At 36.4% G+C, this 17,796-nt stretch overlaps 1 protein-coding gene and 1 pseudogene across 12 annotated transcripts in view; one reads left to right on the forward strand and one right to left on the reverse strand.

Moving 5' to 3' along the window:
* Positions 1 to 17,796, forward strand: part of CFAP70 (cilia and flagella associated protein 70) — a 109,653-nt gene that overhangs the window by 63,045 nt on the left and 28,812 nt on the right. For 11 of the 12 annotated variants that reach the window (XM_059169937.1, XM_059169936.1, XM_059169933.1 and 8 more), the window contains 4 exons: positions 2,847 to 2,972; positions 8,851 to 8,984; positions 9,106 to 9,221; positions 9,420 to 9,647. In XM_059169937.1, coding sequence (XP_059025920.1) covers positions 2,847 to 2,972; positions 8,851 to 8,984; positions 9,106 to 9,221; positions 9,420 to 9,647 — 604 coding nt within the window. The remainder of the gene's footprint in view (positions 1 to 2,846; positions 2,973 to 8,850; positions 8,985 to 9,105; positions 9,222 to 9,419; positions 9,648 to 17,796) is intronic. The other variant, XM_059169935.1, reaches the window with a different exon arrangement.
* LOC131828834 (large ribosomal subunit protein eL32-like) lies at positions 16,231 to 16,831 on the reverse strand (annotated as a pseudogene).

Genomic DNA, 17,796 nt, shown 5'->3' on the forward strand with positions numbered 1-17,796 from the left:
CTCTGTCAAATAAATAAATAAAATCTTTAAAAAAAAAAAAAAAAAAAAAATTAAGCTGCTGAGAAAAACATGAGTCGAGAGAGAAGTGAGCTGTCAGTGGAACCCTATCAAGCAGCAGCATTTAAGGGATGGGTGAGTAAAAGAATGAATGGAAGGAGGGGTGCTTGGGTGGCGGCGAGTCATGATCCCAGGGTCCTGAGATTGAGCCCCGCATCAGGCTCCCTGCTCAGCGGGAAGCCTGCTTCTTCCCTCTCCCACTCCCCCTGCTTGTGTTCCCTCTCTCGCTGTGTCTCTCTATGTCAAGTAAGTAAATAAAAATCTTTAATTAAAAAAAGTAATTAATGGAAGGAGATAAGTGAATTGTTAAAAAGGTAAAAGCCAGAAGACAGTGGTATCACAGAAGCTAAGGGGAGATAATTTTAAGAAGAAAAAATAGTCAACAATGTCAAATATCCCTAGGAGTTCATGGGGAAGGAGAATTGGAACAAGGTCATCAAAAGGTATAAACTTCAAATTACAAGATAAACTAGTACTAGTGATGTAATGTACAGCATGATGACTAAAGCTAACACTGTTGAATGATATATGTGAAAGTTAAGGGAGTAAATCTTAAGAGTTTTTATCACAAGAAAAAATTTTTCTTTTTTTCTTTTTCTTTTTATTATGTCCATTTGAGATGATGGATACTAACTAAACTTATTGTGGTAATTATTTTATAGAATGTGTCTTTCAAACCATTATGCTCTATGCCTTAAACTTACACAGTGAGGTATGTCAATTATATCTCAATAAACTGGGGGAAAAAAGAAAAACAAAATTTGAAAAGTTTTCATTGAATCTGAAAATAAAGAGGTTATTAACTTTCACATAGCAATATCAGTGAGTAATGGAGTAGATTCAAATTATAATGAACTATGGAGTAAATGAGTGATTAAGAAGCAAGTGAATATAAATTCAATAAGTTGGAAGATGAAAGGAAGGGAGGGGAAAGTAGTAGCTAGAAATGATAGAGATTTTTTAAGCTGGAGATGTCTTTAGCATATCCATAGGTTTGGGAAAAGGAGTCAGCAGATGGGAACAAATTGAAAATAGAAGGAAAGAGAGAATAATTGATGGCAAAGCCCAGGGTATATACAGGTAGGAAAGGATCAAGAACAGAGAAGGATGTGATGCTTCTTCCTCAGACTGAAAGGAAGGATATACAATGGATGCAGAAATAAATTCTTTCAGTGTGGAGTTCATTAGTTGAGGGATTTCTGGCCTAATGATTTCCATTTCCTTTGTGAAGTAATGTCTTTGCGGACCGTGAAGGAAATAACATTTGAATAAAGAACATGAAGAAGGGGCGCCTGTGTGGCTCAGTACGTTAAGCCTCTGCCTTCAGCTCAGGTCATGATCTCAGGGTCCTGGGTTCGAGCCCCGCATCAGGCTCTCTGCTCAGTGGGGAGCCTGCTTCCCCTTCTCTCTCTGCCTGCCTCTCTGCCTATTTGTGATCTCTCTCTCTGTCAAATAAATAATAAAAATAAAATCTTAAAAAAACAATAATAATAAATAAAAAATAAGAAAAAAACATGAAGAAAGAGAAGAATATTTAGGTACTGCATGATAGCATTATGGAATTTGTTGTTGAACAAGGACAACTACATAGATTGCAGAGAGTATGAAAGGTTTTCAGCTAAGGCTGAATGCCAAAGAATCTGTGGCAGCCCAGAGATTTCTTTGTGTACGCAGTTTTCCTAAGGACCTATTAGCAGCTCTTGTCTAAGACTTAAGAAGTCAGATAGCAGGGTTGTTTTAATTGGGGAATCTTCAGACCAAGTGCAGAAGAAGGACAAGGATGCCTGGGACCTGAGTGTGCTGGCGAGAGAATAGTATGAATGGATGATCAGAGGTCCAAGCTTACCCACTTGGGAAACATAGGCATATTGGAAATGAAGGAAATAAAGTCAAAGAGCAGTTTTCAGGGGATTAAGTGACCAAAAGACTGAAGGCTTGTAAAGTAGATTCTGGGAGTGGAATGTTAGAGATAAGAGTATTTCTGGTTTGCAAAGAAGTGTGTTGCTGGAGGGATTTGGAGGTCAAGATCATCAAAGTTAAAAATAACAAAAACAGAAGCATTATTCCATGATCAGGAACTCTCTTTGGCCCATCTTAAATTTAGCTTTACTCTCTACATCCCTTAGCAACTCTACTTGTTAATGTCACTGAAAATATTTTTACTTCTAATTAAAGAATTTGGGGAGGTCTGCCTTGACAATATCTTCTGATCCAGGAGATTACTTACTATACCAGAACTGCTTTCCTAAGTGGGTATATAGAGAATAATATTTTGGGGGGTTTTCTCCTACATTCTGGCGATTTCTAAGATGTTTCCTTTTGGGGATATGTTTAAATATCTCACTAAAAGTACAGAAGCAACTTCCAAAGTGTTACCCTTATCTCCTGTTTTTTCAATGTTTGAAGACTCTAGCTAGTGTTTGCCAACCTTTTTCATATAATGGCACCTAAAAATGATAATATTTTTCACGTACACTAGAGAAAATGTAAGCTATTTGAGGTCAAAGGAAGCTTACTTAGAGATTTTTGACTGCCCTGAGGGTTGAGGAGCCCAAATTAATTTTTACTCACTTCTATGAGCTTAGGTTGTTGGTATTCAGACACCTGAGCTTCTCTTTCACCCTTGATATTTCTCTCTTGGTTCACTCTCACTCTCTTAATATATCGACAAGGCTGTAAAAAACCCTAATATCATTTTCAACCTTATAACTGGGTTCTCACGTCTAGTTTATTCTTATAAGACTCTCTACTTGTAATTGTTTTGTTTTGTTTAATATCTTGATGACAAGACCATGCCAGATGATATCCAAGGTGCTGTTTCAACTATCTATACAAGCAGTGAACAGCTTCGACTCTTTGCATTTGAAGCAGAAGTCAATGAGAACTTTGAAATGGCAGCAGTGTATTATGAAGAGGTAATTAAATGTCTTGCCAGTGGTAATTGTTACTATTATTTGTATAATATGGATATAACAAATAGTTTTTAATTATTTAAAACCCAACAGGACTGATGAAAGGATAGACACATAAATCAATAAAATAGAACCTAAAAATAGATCCACACAAATAAGGACATTATATTTTTATTTTTTTTTTTAATTTTTTTTTTTTTTTTTTTAATTTATCAGAGAGAGATGGGGAGAGAGCAAGCACAGGCAGACAGAATGGCAGGCAGAGGCAGAGGGAGAAGCAGGCTCCCTGCCGAGCAAGGAGCCCGATGTGGGACTCGATCCCAGGACGCTGGGATCATGACCTGAGCCGAAGGCAGCTGCTTAACCAACTGAGCCACCCAGGCGTCCCTATATTTTTATTTTTATTATTATTTTTTTAAATTTTTTTTCAGCGTAACAGTATTCATTGTTTTTGCAACACACCCAGTGCTCCATGCAATATGTGCCCTCCCTAACACCCACCACCTGGTTACCCCAACCTCCCACCTCCCGACCCTTCAAGACCCTCAGGTTGTTTTTTGAGTCCATAGTCTCTCATGGTTCACCTTCCCTTCCAATTTCCCTCAACTCCCTTCTCCTCTCCATCTCCCCATGTCCTCCATGTTATTTGCTATGCTCCACAAATAAGTGAAACCATATGATAATTGACTCTCTCTGCTTGACTTATTTCACTCAGCATAATCTCTTCCAGTCCCGTCCATATTGCTACAAAAGTTGGGTATTCATCCTTTCAGATAGAGGCATAATACCGCATAGTGCATATGGACCACATCTTCCTTATCCATTCGTCCGTTGAAGGGCATCTTGGTTCTTTCCACAGTTTGGCGACCGTGGCCATTATATTTTTGACAGAGGTGTAAGGAAATTCAATAGAGAAAAGACAGTCTTTAAAAAAAAATGGTATTAGAACTGTTGATCATCCATATGCAAAAAATAAACTTTGACTTAAGCCTCAAACATTGTATAAAAAAATCAACTTAAGAGGCACTTTGGTGGAGCACCTGGGTGGCTCAGTGGGTTAAAGCCTCTGCCTTCTGCTCAGGTCATGATCCCAGGCACCTGGGATCGAGCCCCACATCGGGCTCTCTCTGCTTAGAGGGGAAACTGCTTCCTCCTCTCTCTCTCTGCCTGCCTCTCTGCCTACTTGTGATCTCTGTCTGTCAAATAAATAAATAAAATCTTTAAAAAAAAAAAAAAGAAGAAGAAGAGGCACCTTGGTGGCTCAAGTGGTAGAGCATCCAACTCTTGCTCTCGGTCAGGTCTTGATCTCAGTGTTGTGAATTCAAGCCCAACACTGGGCTCTAGGCTGGGTGTGGAGCCTACTTAAAAAAAAAAAAAAATTCAACTTAAAATGAACCATAGATCTGAATGTAAAACATAAAACTGTAAAAATTTTAGAAAAAAAAACAAAGAAGAAAGTCTTCATGACCTGGAGTTTTGGACATGATGCAAAAGCATGATCCATAAAAGAAAAATAGGATAAATGGAAGTTCATCAAAATTAAAATGTGTGCTTTGTAAAAGGTAGTATTAAGAGAAAGAAAAGAAAGGTAGATATTGGGAAAAAATATCTGCAAAACATATATCTGACAAAAGATTTGTATCCAGAATATTAAGAACTCCCAAAATTTAACAGTAGAAAAGTGACTAAATAAAAATGGGCAAAAGATTTGCAAAGATATTTCACTAAAGAGGACATAAATATGATAAATGAGAACATGGAAAGAAGTTCAACATCATTAGCCATTAGGGAATGCAAATTCAAATCACAATAAAGTGCCACTACAATACATTAGAATAACTAAAATGAAAAATGGTGACAATAAGAGGTGCTGGTGGGGATACAAAACAACTGGAACCCTCATACTTTGCTGGAGGAAATGCGTAATGATGAAGCAACCCTGGAAAATAGTTTGGCAGTTTCTACTCCTGGGTATTTACCTTAAAAAAGTATAATCTTAGTGGTATTCCCATGCATTTTGGCCATTTTTAGATCTCTAGAGAAATGTCTGTTTAAGTCCTTTGCCCACTTTTGAGTCACTTTTGTTTAATTTTTGTTGTTGAGTTTTAGTAGTTCTTTACATATTCTGAATATTCTTACCAGTTACAGGTATATGATTTGCAAATATTTTCTCCCATTCTGTGAATTACCTCTTTACTCCATTGAGTTTCTTTTGATGTACAAAAGTTTTTTTTTAAAGGTTTTTGATGAAGTCCAATTTGTCTTTTTTTTTCTTTTGTTAACTGTGCCTTTGGTATCATATCCAAGAAATTATTGTGATATCCAGAGTCATGTTATAGTTCTAGGTCCTACATCTAGGTCTTTGATCTATTTTGAGTTATTTTTTGTATATGGCATTAAGTTGGGGTCCAACTTCATTTTTTACATGTATATGTGGATATCCAGGTTTCCTAGCACCATTTGCTGAAAAGACTGTCCTTATATATTGAATGGTCTTGGTCTCTTTGTCAAAAATCATTTGACCATATATGTGAGGGCTCTCTATTCTATTCCATTGTTCTATATATTTATCTTGATACTAGCACCACACAGATTACATAACTTTTTAAGTTTGGAAACCTGGTGTCTGTTTTTATGCCAGTACCATGCTGTCTTGATGATCACAGCTTTGTAGTAAAGCTTGAAATCAGGCAACGTGATGCTGCCAGTTTTGTTTTTCTTTTTCAACATTTCCTTAGGTATTCAGGGTCTCTTCTAATTCCATACAAATTTTAGGATTGTTTGCTCCAGCTCATTTTTATTAGAATGGCATTAAAAGTATAGATTGCTCTAGGCAGTATAGACATTTTAACAATGTTTATTCTTCCAGTCCAGGAGCATGGAATGCTCTTCCATCTTTTTGTGTCTTCTTTGATTTCTTTCATGAGTGTTCTGTAGTTCCTCGAGTACAGATCCTTTACCTCTTTGGTTAGGTTTATTTCCAGGTATCTTATGGTTCTTGGTGCTATAGTAAATGGAATCAATTCTCTAATTTCCCTTTCTGTGTTTTCATTGTTAGTGCATAAGAAAGCCACTGATTTCTGTACATTGACTTTGTATCCTGCCACATTACTGAATTGCTGTATGAGTTCTAATAGTTTGGGGGTGGAGTCTTTTGGGTTTTCCATATAAAGTATCATGTCATATGCGAAGAGAGAGAGTTTGACTTCTTAACTGCCAATTTGGATACCTTTAATTTCTCTTTGTTGTCTGATTGCTGTTGCTAGAACTTCTAATACTATGTTGAACAAGAGTGGTGAGAGTAGGCATCCTTGTCGTGTTCCTGATCTCAACGGGAAGGCTGTGAGCTTTTTCCCATTGAGGATGATAATTTGCTGTGGGTTTTTCATAGATAGATTTTATGAAGTTCAGAAATGTTCCCTCTATCCCTATACTTTGAAGTGTTTTAGCCAGGAATGGATGCTGGGTTTTATCAAATGCTTTTTCTGCATCAATTGAGGGGACCATGTGGTTATTCTCTCTTCTCTTATTGATTTGTTCTATCACATTGATCGATTTGCGAATGTTGAACCATCATTGCAACCCAGGGATGAATCCCACCTGGTCATGGTGGATCATCTTTTCAATGTGCTGTTGGATCATTTTTTTAATGTGCTGTTGGATCCTATTTGCTAGGGTCTTGTTGAGAATCTTAGCATCCATACACATCAGTGATTTTGGTCAAATTCTCCTTTTCGGTGGGGTCTTTGCTTGGTTTGGGGATCAGGGTAATGCTGGCTTCATAAAAAGAGTCTGAAAATTTTCCTTCTGCTTCAATTTTTTGAAACAGCTTCAGGAGAATAGGTGTTATTTCTTCTTTGAAAGTTTGGTAGAATTCCCTGGGGAATCCATCAGGTCCTGGGCTCTTGTTTTTTGGGAGGTTTTTGATCACTCCTTCTAGCTCATTACTAGATATTGGTCTATTCAGGTTGTCAATTTCTTCCTGGTTCAATTTTGGAAGTTTATAGTTTTCCAGGAATGCATCCATTTCATCTAGGTTGCTTAACTTATTGGCATGTAATTGTTGATAATAATTTTGATGATTGTTTCTATTGCCTTGGTGTTAGTTATGATCTCTCCCTTTTCATTCATAATTTTATTAATTTGGGCCTTCTCTCTTTTCTTTTGGATTAGTTTGGCTAATGGTTTATCGATCTTATTGATTCTTTCAAAAAACCAACTTCTAGTTTCTTTGATGCGTTCTACTGTATCTCTAGTTTCTATCTCACTGATCTCTGCTCTAATCTTGATTATTTCCCTTCTTGTGGTGGAGTTGGCTTAATTTGTTGTTGATTCTCCAGTTCTTTAAGGTGTAGAGACAGCTCGTGTATTCTGGATTTTTCCATTATTTTAAAGGGAGGCTTGGATGGCTATGTATTTCCCCCTTAGTACCGCTTTTGCTGTATCCCGTAGATTTTGGACTGAAGTGTCTTCATTCTCATTGGTTTCCATGAATTGTTTAAGTTCTTTGATTTCCTGGTTGATCCAAGAATGCATTCTTAAGCAAGGTGGTCTTTAGCTTCCAGGTGTTTGAATTCTTTCCAAACCCTTCCTTGTGGTTGAGCTCCAGTTTCAAAGCATTGTGATCTGACAATATGCAGGAATAATCTCAATCTTCTGGTATCAGTTGAGCCCTGATTTGTGACTCAGTATGTGGTCTATTCTGGAGAAGGTTCCACGTGCACTCGAGAAGAATGAGTATTCTGTTGTTTTAGAGTGGAATGTTCTGTATATATCTATGAGGTCCATCTGGTCCAATGTGTCATTCAATGCTCTTGATTCCTTATTGATTTTCTGCTTGGATGATCTATTACTGAGAGTGGCATGTTAAGATCTCCTACTATTAATGTATTCAGATCAATATGACTCTTTATCTTGATTAACAGTTTTCTTATGTAATTGGCTGCTCCCATATTGGGGGCATAAATATTTACAATTGTTAGATCTTCTTGGTGGATTTAAGAATTATGTAGTGTCCTTCTGTATCTCTGACTACAGCCTTTAGTTTAAAATCTAATTTATCTGATATGAGAATCACTACCCCGATCTTCTTTTGAGGCTCATTGGCATGAAAGATGCTTCTCCATCCCTTCACTTTCAGTCTGGATGTATCCTTAGGTTCAAAATGGGTCTCTTGTAGACAACATATGGATGGGTCCTGTCATTTTATCCAATCTGCAACCCTGTGTCGTTTTATGGGCACATTTAGGCCAAGTATGAGTTCTCCGGTTTTGTTCTTTTTCAAGATTGTTTTGGCTATTCAGGGTCCCTTGAGAATCCATTTAAATTTTAGAGTGTTTTTTCCTATTGCTACAAAAATTATTAAGATTTTGATAGAGATTGTATGGAATCTGTAAATTGCTTTGGGCAGTATTGACATTTTAATGTCAATCCATATACATGAGATGTGTTTCCATTTGTTTATGTCATCTTTAATTTCTTTTAGCAATGTTTTATAGTTACTCATTATGAAATGCTTTTTTTATATATTTGTACTTAAACTTATATTTGCCATCTCAAGACCATGACAGAATTATTATATGTGAATCTTTAAAATGAACTATAAAATGAATCTATGTTCCTAAATAATTAGAGGAGTTTATGGTGAATAAGAAGCAATGACTTGAAGATTTAATTTAAAAATTATTCCAATAAGTATGTATTCACCACATACTATGAGCCAGAATAGTGTCTGTGCTAGATATGCAGAATTCAGCAGTAAAATTTTAAAATATGACAGTTTCTGCTTTCATACAACTTAGAGTATTTATGGTTTTATGGGCATAAAAAATATGACATTGTATTACAATAACTTTGGTCCTCCTGGTGCTTCATGTGATAGAGGTTGGTCCGTGAGCCCCAGAACCTGGAACACTGGCTGGACTATGGTGCCTTCTGCCTCCTAACTGAGGATAACATCAAAGCACAAGAGTGTTTTCGGAAAGCCCTTTCCCTCAACCAGAATCATATCCAAAGGTATGGGTGGAAGGGAGATGAAGGATGAGTAGGAGTACATAAGCTTCTATATGAAATTGTCTTGGTTCCATGACTGTGACATGGGACCATGCTGTGAATCATGTTGGTGGTCTCTTCTCAGCTTGTTGCTGTGTGGTGTCCTGGCTGTCCTTATGGAGAAGTATGAGCAGGCAGAAATTTTCTTTGAGGATGCTACTTGCTTGGAACCAACTAATGTTGTAGCCTGGACTTTACTTGGTATGGTATTTTCCTGTGATATGAATGTGTTTTCTTCCATTATAAGGTTCTCCCTTTCTCTTTTCATTCTTTAATGGCTTATCATATAGTTCTTAAACTTTGGTAAAATTAGGAAAATAGAAGTGAAATGTTGCAGTTCTTCAGTTTATGATGGTGGAAAAAACAGTCACATTTATTTCAACATCTTTCTTTCTTCAGGTTTGTACTATGAAATTCAAAACAATGATATTCGAATGGAAATGGCATTTCATGAAGGCTTCAAACAACTTCAGGCACGAACGCTTCAGGCACAAGTAATAAAGCAGAGGAGCACTGGTCCTTTTGAGTACATTGAAGAAGGAGGGAAAGTAGATGAACACAGTTTAGGTCCTTGGGGAATCACTAATGGTTCCTCTGCAACAGCAATGAAGGCGGAAACCCCAGCAGGTAGGACCAGGAAATGGAGATGATGAGTGGCTATTGAAACAATTATTGGCCTTATGAATAGGGCCTGGCACATAGTAGGTAGTAAATAATCGTCAAATGATTCAGTAGATGGAGTTTTGGGTTATCCCAGAGATACCAGGAAAGACTCCTTTTAATAATTCCTCATTCATATGACTGGAAGTCTGAAGCTATTGCTGCCATTCAGGTTTTTTAATCTTAGAGAATTTACTGTTTCTGTGTCCAATAAGAGTGGTATGATTGTAACAGAGTAAATTTCTTTCATTTTCCCCTCACTTTCTTTTCTAACACTCTCAATCCCTCTCTTGTGATTCTTTTTCTTTTTCTAAGATTTATTTATTTGAGAGAGAGAGAGAGAGAGAGAGAGAGAGTATGAGCAGGAGGGGCAGAGAGAAAAGGAGAGAAAATCTCAAGCAGACTCCACACCAGGCATGGAGCTGGATCTGGGGCTTGATCTTACAACCTGAGATCACGACCTTAGCTAAAATCAAGAGTCCAACACTTAACTGACTGTACTGCCCAGGCACCACCACTTCTCTTGTGATTCTTAAGTTTATTTATGTATTTATACACGTGTGTGCGTGTGTGCACTCGCACATGCGCACGTGCATACACACACACACACACACACACACACACACACTCCCCTTTTCCCCTGTTCTTATCATTCTCCTTTCCTCCATTTTAGGAAATTGATCATTCTAATCTGTTTTTTTTTTTCATGTTCAAAAGTATGTTCAATTTATTCTTCTCCTACCCACTTAAGCCCCCATGTTGCATCACCACTTCCTCATATTAGGGAGATCATATGATAGTTGTTTTTCTCTGCTTGACTTATTTCGCTAAGCATGATACGCTCTAGTTCCATCCATGTTGTCGCAAATGGCAAGATTTCATTTATTTTGATGGCTGCATAGTATTCCATTGTGTATATATACCACATCTTCTTGATCCATTCATCTGTTGATGGACATCTAGGTTCTTCCCATAGTTTGGCTATTGTGGACATTGCTGCTATAAACATTCGGGTGCACGTGCCCCTTTGGACCACTACGTTTGTATCTTTAGGGTAAATACCCAGTAGTGCAATTGCTGGGTCATAGGGCAGTTCTATTTTCAACATTTTGAGGAACCTCCATGCTGTTTTCCAGAGTGGCTGCACCAGCTTGCATTCCCACCAACAGTGTAGGAGGGTTCCCCTTTCTCCGCATCCTCGCCAACATCTGTCATTTCCTGACTTGTTGATTTTAGCCATTCTGACTGGGATTGGGAGGGAGACAAACCATAAGTGACTCTTAATCTCACAAAACAAACCGAGGGCTGCTGGGGGGAGGGGGGTTGGGAGAAGGGGGGTGGGGTTATGGACATTGGGGAGGGTATGTGCCTTGGTGAGTGCTGTGAAGCGTGTAAACCTGGCGATTCACAGACCTGTACCCCGCAAGCGGTGCTACTGAAGTTTCCTCTAATCTGTTTAATATGTATTTTTGTTTATGTGTTTCTTGTATATGTTATTTTGTTTATATGTTATTGCATATTGTTATTTTGTGTGCATCTAACAGATGAAGTACAGTTGACATTTCATAAACTGCACATATTTAACACATACAAATTGATATGTTTGACATCTGAACACAACCATGAAAACATCAACCCAATCAAGTTAATAAACATATCCAAAATCTCCTAAACTCTCCTTGTGCCCATTTGAATCTCTTTCTCTGGCTTCCATTTCCAGACAACTCAAGCATCTCTCTGTCACCATCAATTAGTTTGCATGTCTAAAATTTTAGAATTCTAGAAAATTTCCACCATTTTCTAGAACTTCTAGGGTTAAATAGGATCATATAGTATGTTTTATTTTTCCACCAAGCATGACTGTTTTGAGTATAAAACATGCTGTTGTCTATATTAATAGTTCATCCCTTTTTATTGCTAAATAGTATCCCATTATATGAAGATACCACAACGTGTTTATCTATTCACCTGTTGATAGATATTTGGGGTGTTTCTAATTTGGGACTACTGAAATAAAGCTGCTATGGATATTTGTCTACACGTATTTTTATGGATATACCCTTTCATTTCTTCTGGATAAAATATTTAGGAGTTGAACTGCAAGGACCATGAGTTATTTAGCAGTATGCTTTTAATTTTCTTTATTTTCTATTTTAAAAAATTATTTAAATTCAATTTATTAACATACTATGAGTTTCAGAGACAGAGTTCATTCATTCATCAGTCTTATATAACATCCAGTGCTTATTACATCACATGCCCTCTTTAAGGTCCATCGCCCAGTTACCCCCATCCTCCTACCCTCTGCCCCTCCAACAACCCTCAGTTTGTTTCCCATGATTAGGAGCATCTTATGGTTTGTCTCCCTCTCTGATTTCCTCTTGTTTTACTTTTCCCTCCCTTCCCCTATGCTCCTCTGTTTTGTTTCTTAAATACCACATAATTGAAATCATAATTTTCTTTCTCTGATTGACTTATTTTGCTTAGCATAATACCCTCTAGTTCTATCCACATCATTGCAAATGGCAAGATTTCTTTTTTTTTTTTTTAATAATTCTTTTTTTTTTTTTTTGATGGCAGTAATATTCCAGGGTGTGTGTGTGTGTCCATTCATCTGTTGATGGACATCTGGGCTCTTTCCATAGTTTGACTATTGTGGGCATTGCTGCTATAAACATTAGGGTGCAGATGCCTCTTTGGATCAAGGATCATTACATTTATATCTTTGGGTTAAATACCTAGTAGTACAATTGCTCAGTCATAGGGTAACTCTATTTTCAACTTTTTGAGGAACCTCCTACTGTTTTCCAGATTGGCTGTGCCAGCTTGCATTCCTACCAACAGTGTGAGAGGGTTCCCCTTTCTCTGCATCCTTGTCAACATCTGTTGTTTCCTGACTTAATTTTATACACTTTTAATTTTCTAAATAAATGGGGATTTTTCCAGACATCTTTTATTAAAAAATATTTTATTTATTTATTTATTTGAGAGAAAGAGAGAGAGATCACATAAACAGGGGGAGGAACAGAGGCAGAGACTAAAAAAGAAGCAGACTCCCCACTGAGCAGGGAGTCTGATGTGGGGCTCGATCCCAGGACCTTGGGATCATGACCTGAGCTGAAGGCAGACACTTAAGCAGTTTAATTTCACTGTGGCTAGAAAAGACACTTTGTATGATTTGAATCCATTTAAATTTATTTTGACTTGTCCTATGGTCCAGGATGTGATCTTCTTTTTAAATATTTTATTTTATTTTTTCAATGTTCCAAGATTCATTGTTGATCTATCTTGATAAATATTCCATATTCACTTGAAAGGAACGTGTATTCATTCTGCTGCTGTTGAGTGTCCTGTAGAATTTTGGTTAGGTCAAATTAGTTGGTTATATGTTCAACTCTCCTATATCCTTGTAATTTTATGTCTTTGAAGTTTTGTTTGAATAATTCTTCTTGCCTCAAGTCACATTTCTTCTAATTCTATAATCTTTGTTTTATGTTTATTTGGATTCCATTTTGAAAATGATGCTAAGTAGGCATCTAGTTCTATTTTTCTTCATTATAGGAATCTAGTTTTCTCAAAATTATCTATTAAACAACTGTCTTTTCTGTTTTAATTCAAGGTATATGTCTCTAAGCTTTTTAATCTATCTACTGGTCTGATCTTAAAATATTGTATGCTGTAGTGTTGTAGTATGCCTTAATATCTGGTATGTCAGTTTCTTCCATTTATTTGCCTTTTTATACCTGACTTACCTATTCATGGACCTTTATTTAACTATATAGATTTTATAATGTTTATCAAGTACATAAACAATCCATTTGAAATTTTTATTTGGACCCTATTGAACTTTCATTTTAGGGATGATTAACATCTTTGTTATTAAATTCTATTCTATTCAAGTATATGGAAGGCCTTTCCATATCTTCAGATCATTTTCTGTGTGCTTTATCAAAGTTTAACATTTTTTGCAATGAGTCTGTTTAAGTAGTTAATAAGAACTTAATAGATACCATTGCTACCATAAAGTATCTTATTTTAATTATACTTTCTCATTGGTTATTACTGGCATTTTTTAATGTATGCTATTGATTTTGATATTTTAGACTTTAGTGTATACTATTGTTTTTTAGGTTAAATTTATATATGACTATCACTTTTATTGATTCTAATAGATTGTGTAATCTATTTTTTCCCTTGAATATGATTATCATATCATCTGCCAACAACAATGATGATAAGGTTACCTTTTCTCTCCCAATCCTCATACTACTCATGTCTTCTTACTATCTCTCTTACTTATATTAATTGTGGTGGTCAACCTTGTCTTATTTATTATCTTAATGGGACTGAATTTAAAATTTGTCAATTAAATATAAGATATGCTATAAACTTTTTCTAGAAAACTTTTATAGAATTAAGGATGATCCCTTCTAATCCTAGTTTTCAATGAACTTTTTCTTCATTCATAGGTGTTGGACTTTATAAAATTATTTTTCTGCATCAGTTGAAAAAAATAAAATGATTTTGAACTACATTGATAGATATGCTTTATATTGAACAATCCTTGCATTCAATGGATAAATCCTACTCGATTATAATGCATTCTTTTTTAATATACCTTTGGATTTGAATAGCCAATACTTTATTTTGGATCTTGGCATCTATATTAATAAATAAAATAACCTATAATGTTCTTTTGTCACCTCTTTTATAATCAAGATTATTAGGCAGCTTTTGTTCCTTTGCTATTCTTTATCAACTTATATATGATAGGAATTGATTTTGACTTGAAACATTGACAAAATTCAACCAATAAAACAACCAGGACCTGAGTTTTGTGGCAGGAAAAGGTGTCTGACTACCATTTCATTTTCTTAATATTTATGTTCTTTATTTCTTATTTTGTTATTCATGACATTTTATGCTTTTTAGGAATTAATCAATTTCATCTGGGTTTTTTAATTTTAAAAATTTTGTATTAATCAGTTACTTTTAAAGGATGTCATTTTTTAGAGGAGTTCTATGTTCACAGCAATGTTGAAAGAAAGGTTTGGAGATTTTTCATATACCTCTGCTTCTACACATGTGTAGTATCTCCTATTATTAACATTCCTGATGACATATGATGAGAAGTATCTTACCATATGCTTATGTGCCATTTATATATCTTCTTTGATGGGTATATATTAAGGTCTTTGGCCATTTTTTAATGAGGTGTTTATTTTCTTATTATTGAGCTTTACGAGGTTTTTTAAAAATATAATTTTCTTTTTCTTTCCTTTTTTTTTTTTTTTTTTAGATTTTATTTATTTAATTGTCAGAAAGAGAGAGAGAGCACAAACAGGGGGAGTGGCAGGCATAGCAGGCAGAGGTAGAAGCAGGCTCCCCGCCAAACAAGGAGCCTGATGTAGGTCTCGATCCCAGGACCCTGGGATTATAGCCTGAGCTGAAGACAGCTGCTTAACCGACTGATCCACCCTGGTGTCCCTTAAGAATTTTTAATATGTTTTTTTAACTGAGATATAATTGACATATTATTTAGTTTTGGGTGTACAATATAATGATTCAACATTTATGCATATTGCAAAATGCTCACCACAATAAGACTTCTTAACATTCGTCACTACACAGTTAGTTTTTTGCTTTTGATAAGAACTTTTAAGATAGCTCTTTTGGCAATTTTTAAATATACAGTAGAGTATTATTAATTATAGTCACCATGCTGTATATTACCTGACTTATTTATTTTTTAACTGGAAGTTTGTACCTTTTGACTACCTTCACCCATTTCACCTACTCCTATTTCTTGCCTCTGGCAACCATGAATCTGTTCTTTGATTTCAAGTATATTTTTTCTGTTTTTGTTTATTTTATATTTCACATAAAGTGAAATCATATGGTATTTATCTTTGTCTGACTTATTTCACTTAGCATAGTGTCCTCATGGTCCATTCATGTTGTTACAAATGGCAATATTTCATTTTTTATGGCTAAATAATATTCCATTGTATATATGTACACATTTTCTTTATCCATTCTTCCATTGATGGATAGTTAGTTGGCTTTCATGTTTTGGCTGCTGTAAATAATGCTGCAGTGAACATAGGAGGGTACATACATCTTTTCAAGTTAGTGTTTTCATTTCCTTTGGATAAATACCCAGAAGTGGAATTGCTGCATCATATGGGTATTTCTAGTTTTAATTTTTTGAGGAAACTCCATACCATTTTCCATAATGGCTGCATCAATTTACATTCCCAACCACAATGCACAAGGGTTCTCTTTCTCCATATCCTCACCAACACTTGTTATTTCTTGTCTTTTTGATGATAAGCATTCTAGCAGGTGTTAGGTAATATCTCATTGTGGTTATGATAAGCATTTCCTTGATGATTCATGATGTTGAGCATCTTTTCATGTGTTTGTTGACCATTTGTATGTCTTCTTTGGAGAAATGTTTATTCAGATCCTCTGCTCATTTTTATTTATTTTATTTTTATTTTTTGTAGTTTTATGGTTTTACACAGATATGATGTGCACAACAAGCTATCTATTCATTTTCTTTGCTGTGCAGCCCGGGGTTGGGATTGGTGACTCTGATTGCCATCTGGGCTGCTCTTTCCACAATTGCTTTGTGGTTCTTGGAGGAGGCATTGTGAACAATCTCACAGTAAGATTTGTCGCACATCAGCTGCCCTTCAAGCTCCTTGACATTGTGGACTAGGATCTCCCAGAAGCCACTGGGCAACATTGTGCTTTGTTGCTCCCATAACCAATGTTGGGCATCAAGATCTGGCCCTTGAATCTTCTATGTACCCTATTGTCAATGCCTCTGGGTTTCTGCCAGTTGTGCTTAATTTTGACATATCGGTCTGACTGGTGCCGGATGAACTTCTTGGTCCTCTTTTTTTTTTTTTTTTAAAGATTTTATTTATTTATTTGACAGACAGAGATCACAAGTAGGCAGAGAGGTGGACAGAGAGAGAAGGGGAACCAGGCTCCCAGCTGAGCAGTGAGCCTGATGTGGGGCTTGCTCCCAGAACCCTGGGATCACAACCCGAGCCAGAGGTAGAGGCTTTAACCCACTGAGCCACCCAGGCCCCCCTCTTTTTAATGATCTTAGGCTTCACCAAAGGTTTGAGGATAGCCATGATGCCCAGTAACAGATGGCCACCACCTCCACAGACAGTGCCTAGGAAGAGAGGTGAGAGGTCCTCTGCTCATTTTTCCTCCCTCTTAAAATATTTATTTATTTATTATTTTTATTGTGTTATGTTAGTCACATACAGTACATCATTTGTTCTTTTTTTTTTTTAAACATATAATGTATTATTGCTTCAGGGGTACAGGTCTGTGAATCATCAGTCTTACACAATTCACAGCACTCACCATAGCACATACCCTCCCCAATGTCCATAACCCACCCACCCTATCTCTCCCCACCCCACCCCCAGCAACCCTCAGTTAGTTTCAAGATAAGAGTCTCTTATGGTTTATCTCCCTCCCTGGTCCCATCTTGTTTTGTTTTTTTCCCCTCTCCCTTTACCCCACGATCCCCTGCCCTGCCTCTCAAATTCCTCATATTAGAGAGAGCATATGATAATTGTGTTTCTCTGACTGACTTATTTTGCTTAGCATAATACTCTCTAGTTCCATCTACATCATTGCAAATGGCAAGATTTGGGGGGTTTTGATGGCTGCATAGTATTCCATGGTGTGTGTGTGTGTGTGTGTGTGTGTGTGTGTATCACATCTTCTTTATCCATTCATCTATTGATGGACATCTAGATTCTTTCCATAGTTTGGCTATTGTGGACATGACTCCTTTAAACATGTGGGTGCATGTGCCCCTTCAGATCACTACAGTGCAATTGCTAAGTCATAGGGTAGCTCTGTTTTCAACTTTCTGAGGAACCTCTGTACTGTTTTCTAGAGTGGCTGCACCAGCTTGCATTCCCAGCAACAGTGTAGGAAGGTTCCCTTTTCTCTGCATCCTCACCAACATCTGCCATTTCCTGACTTGTTAATTTTAGCCATTCTGACTGGTGTAAGGTAGAACAAATCAACAAACTTAGGAGTTGGTTCTTTGAAAGAATTAATAAAATTGATAAACCCT

Source organism: Mustela lutreola, chromosome 4 (assembly GCF_030435805.1).
Source record: "Mustela lutreola isolate mMusLut2 chromosome 4, mMusLut2.pri, whole genome shotgun sequence".
Taxonomy (NCBI): Eukaryota; Metazoa; Chordata; class Mammalia; order Carnivora; family Mustelidae; genus Mustela; species Mustela lutreola.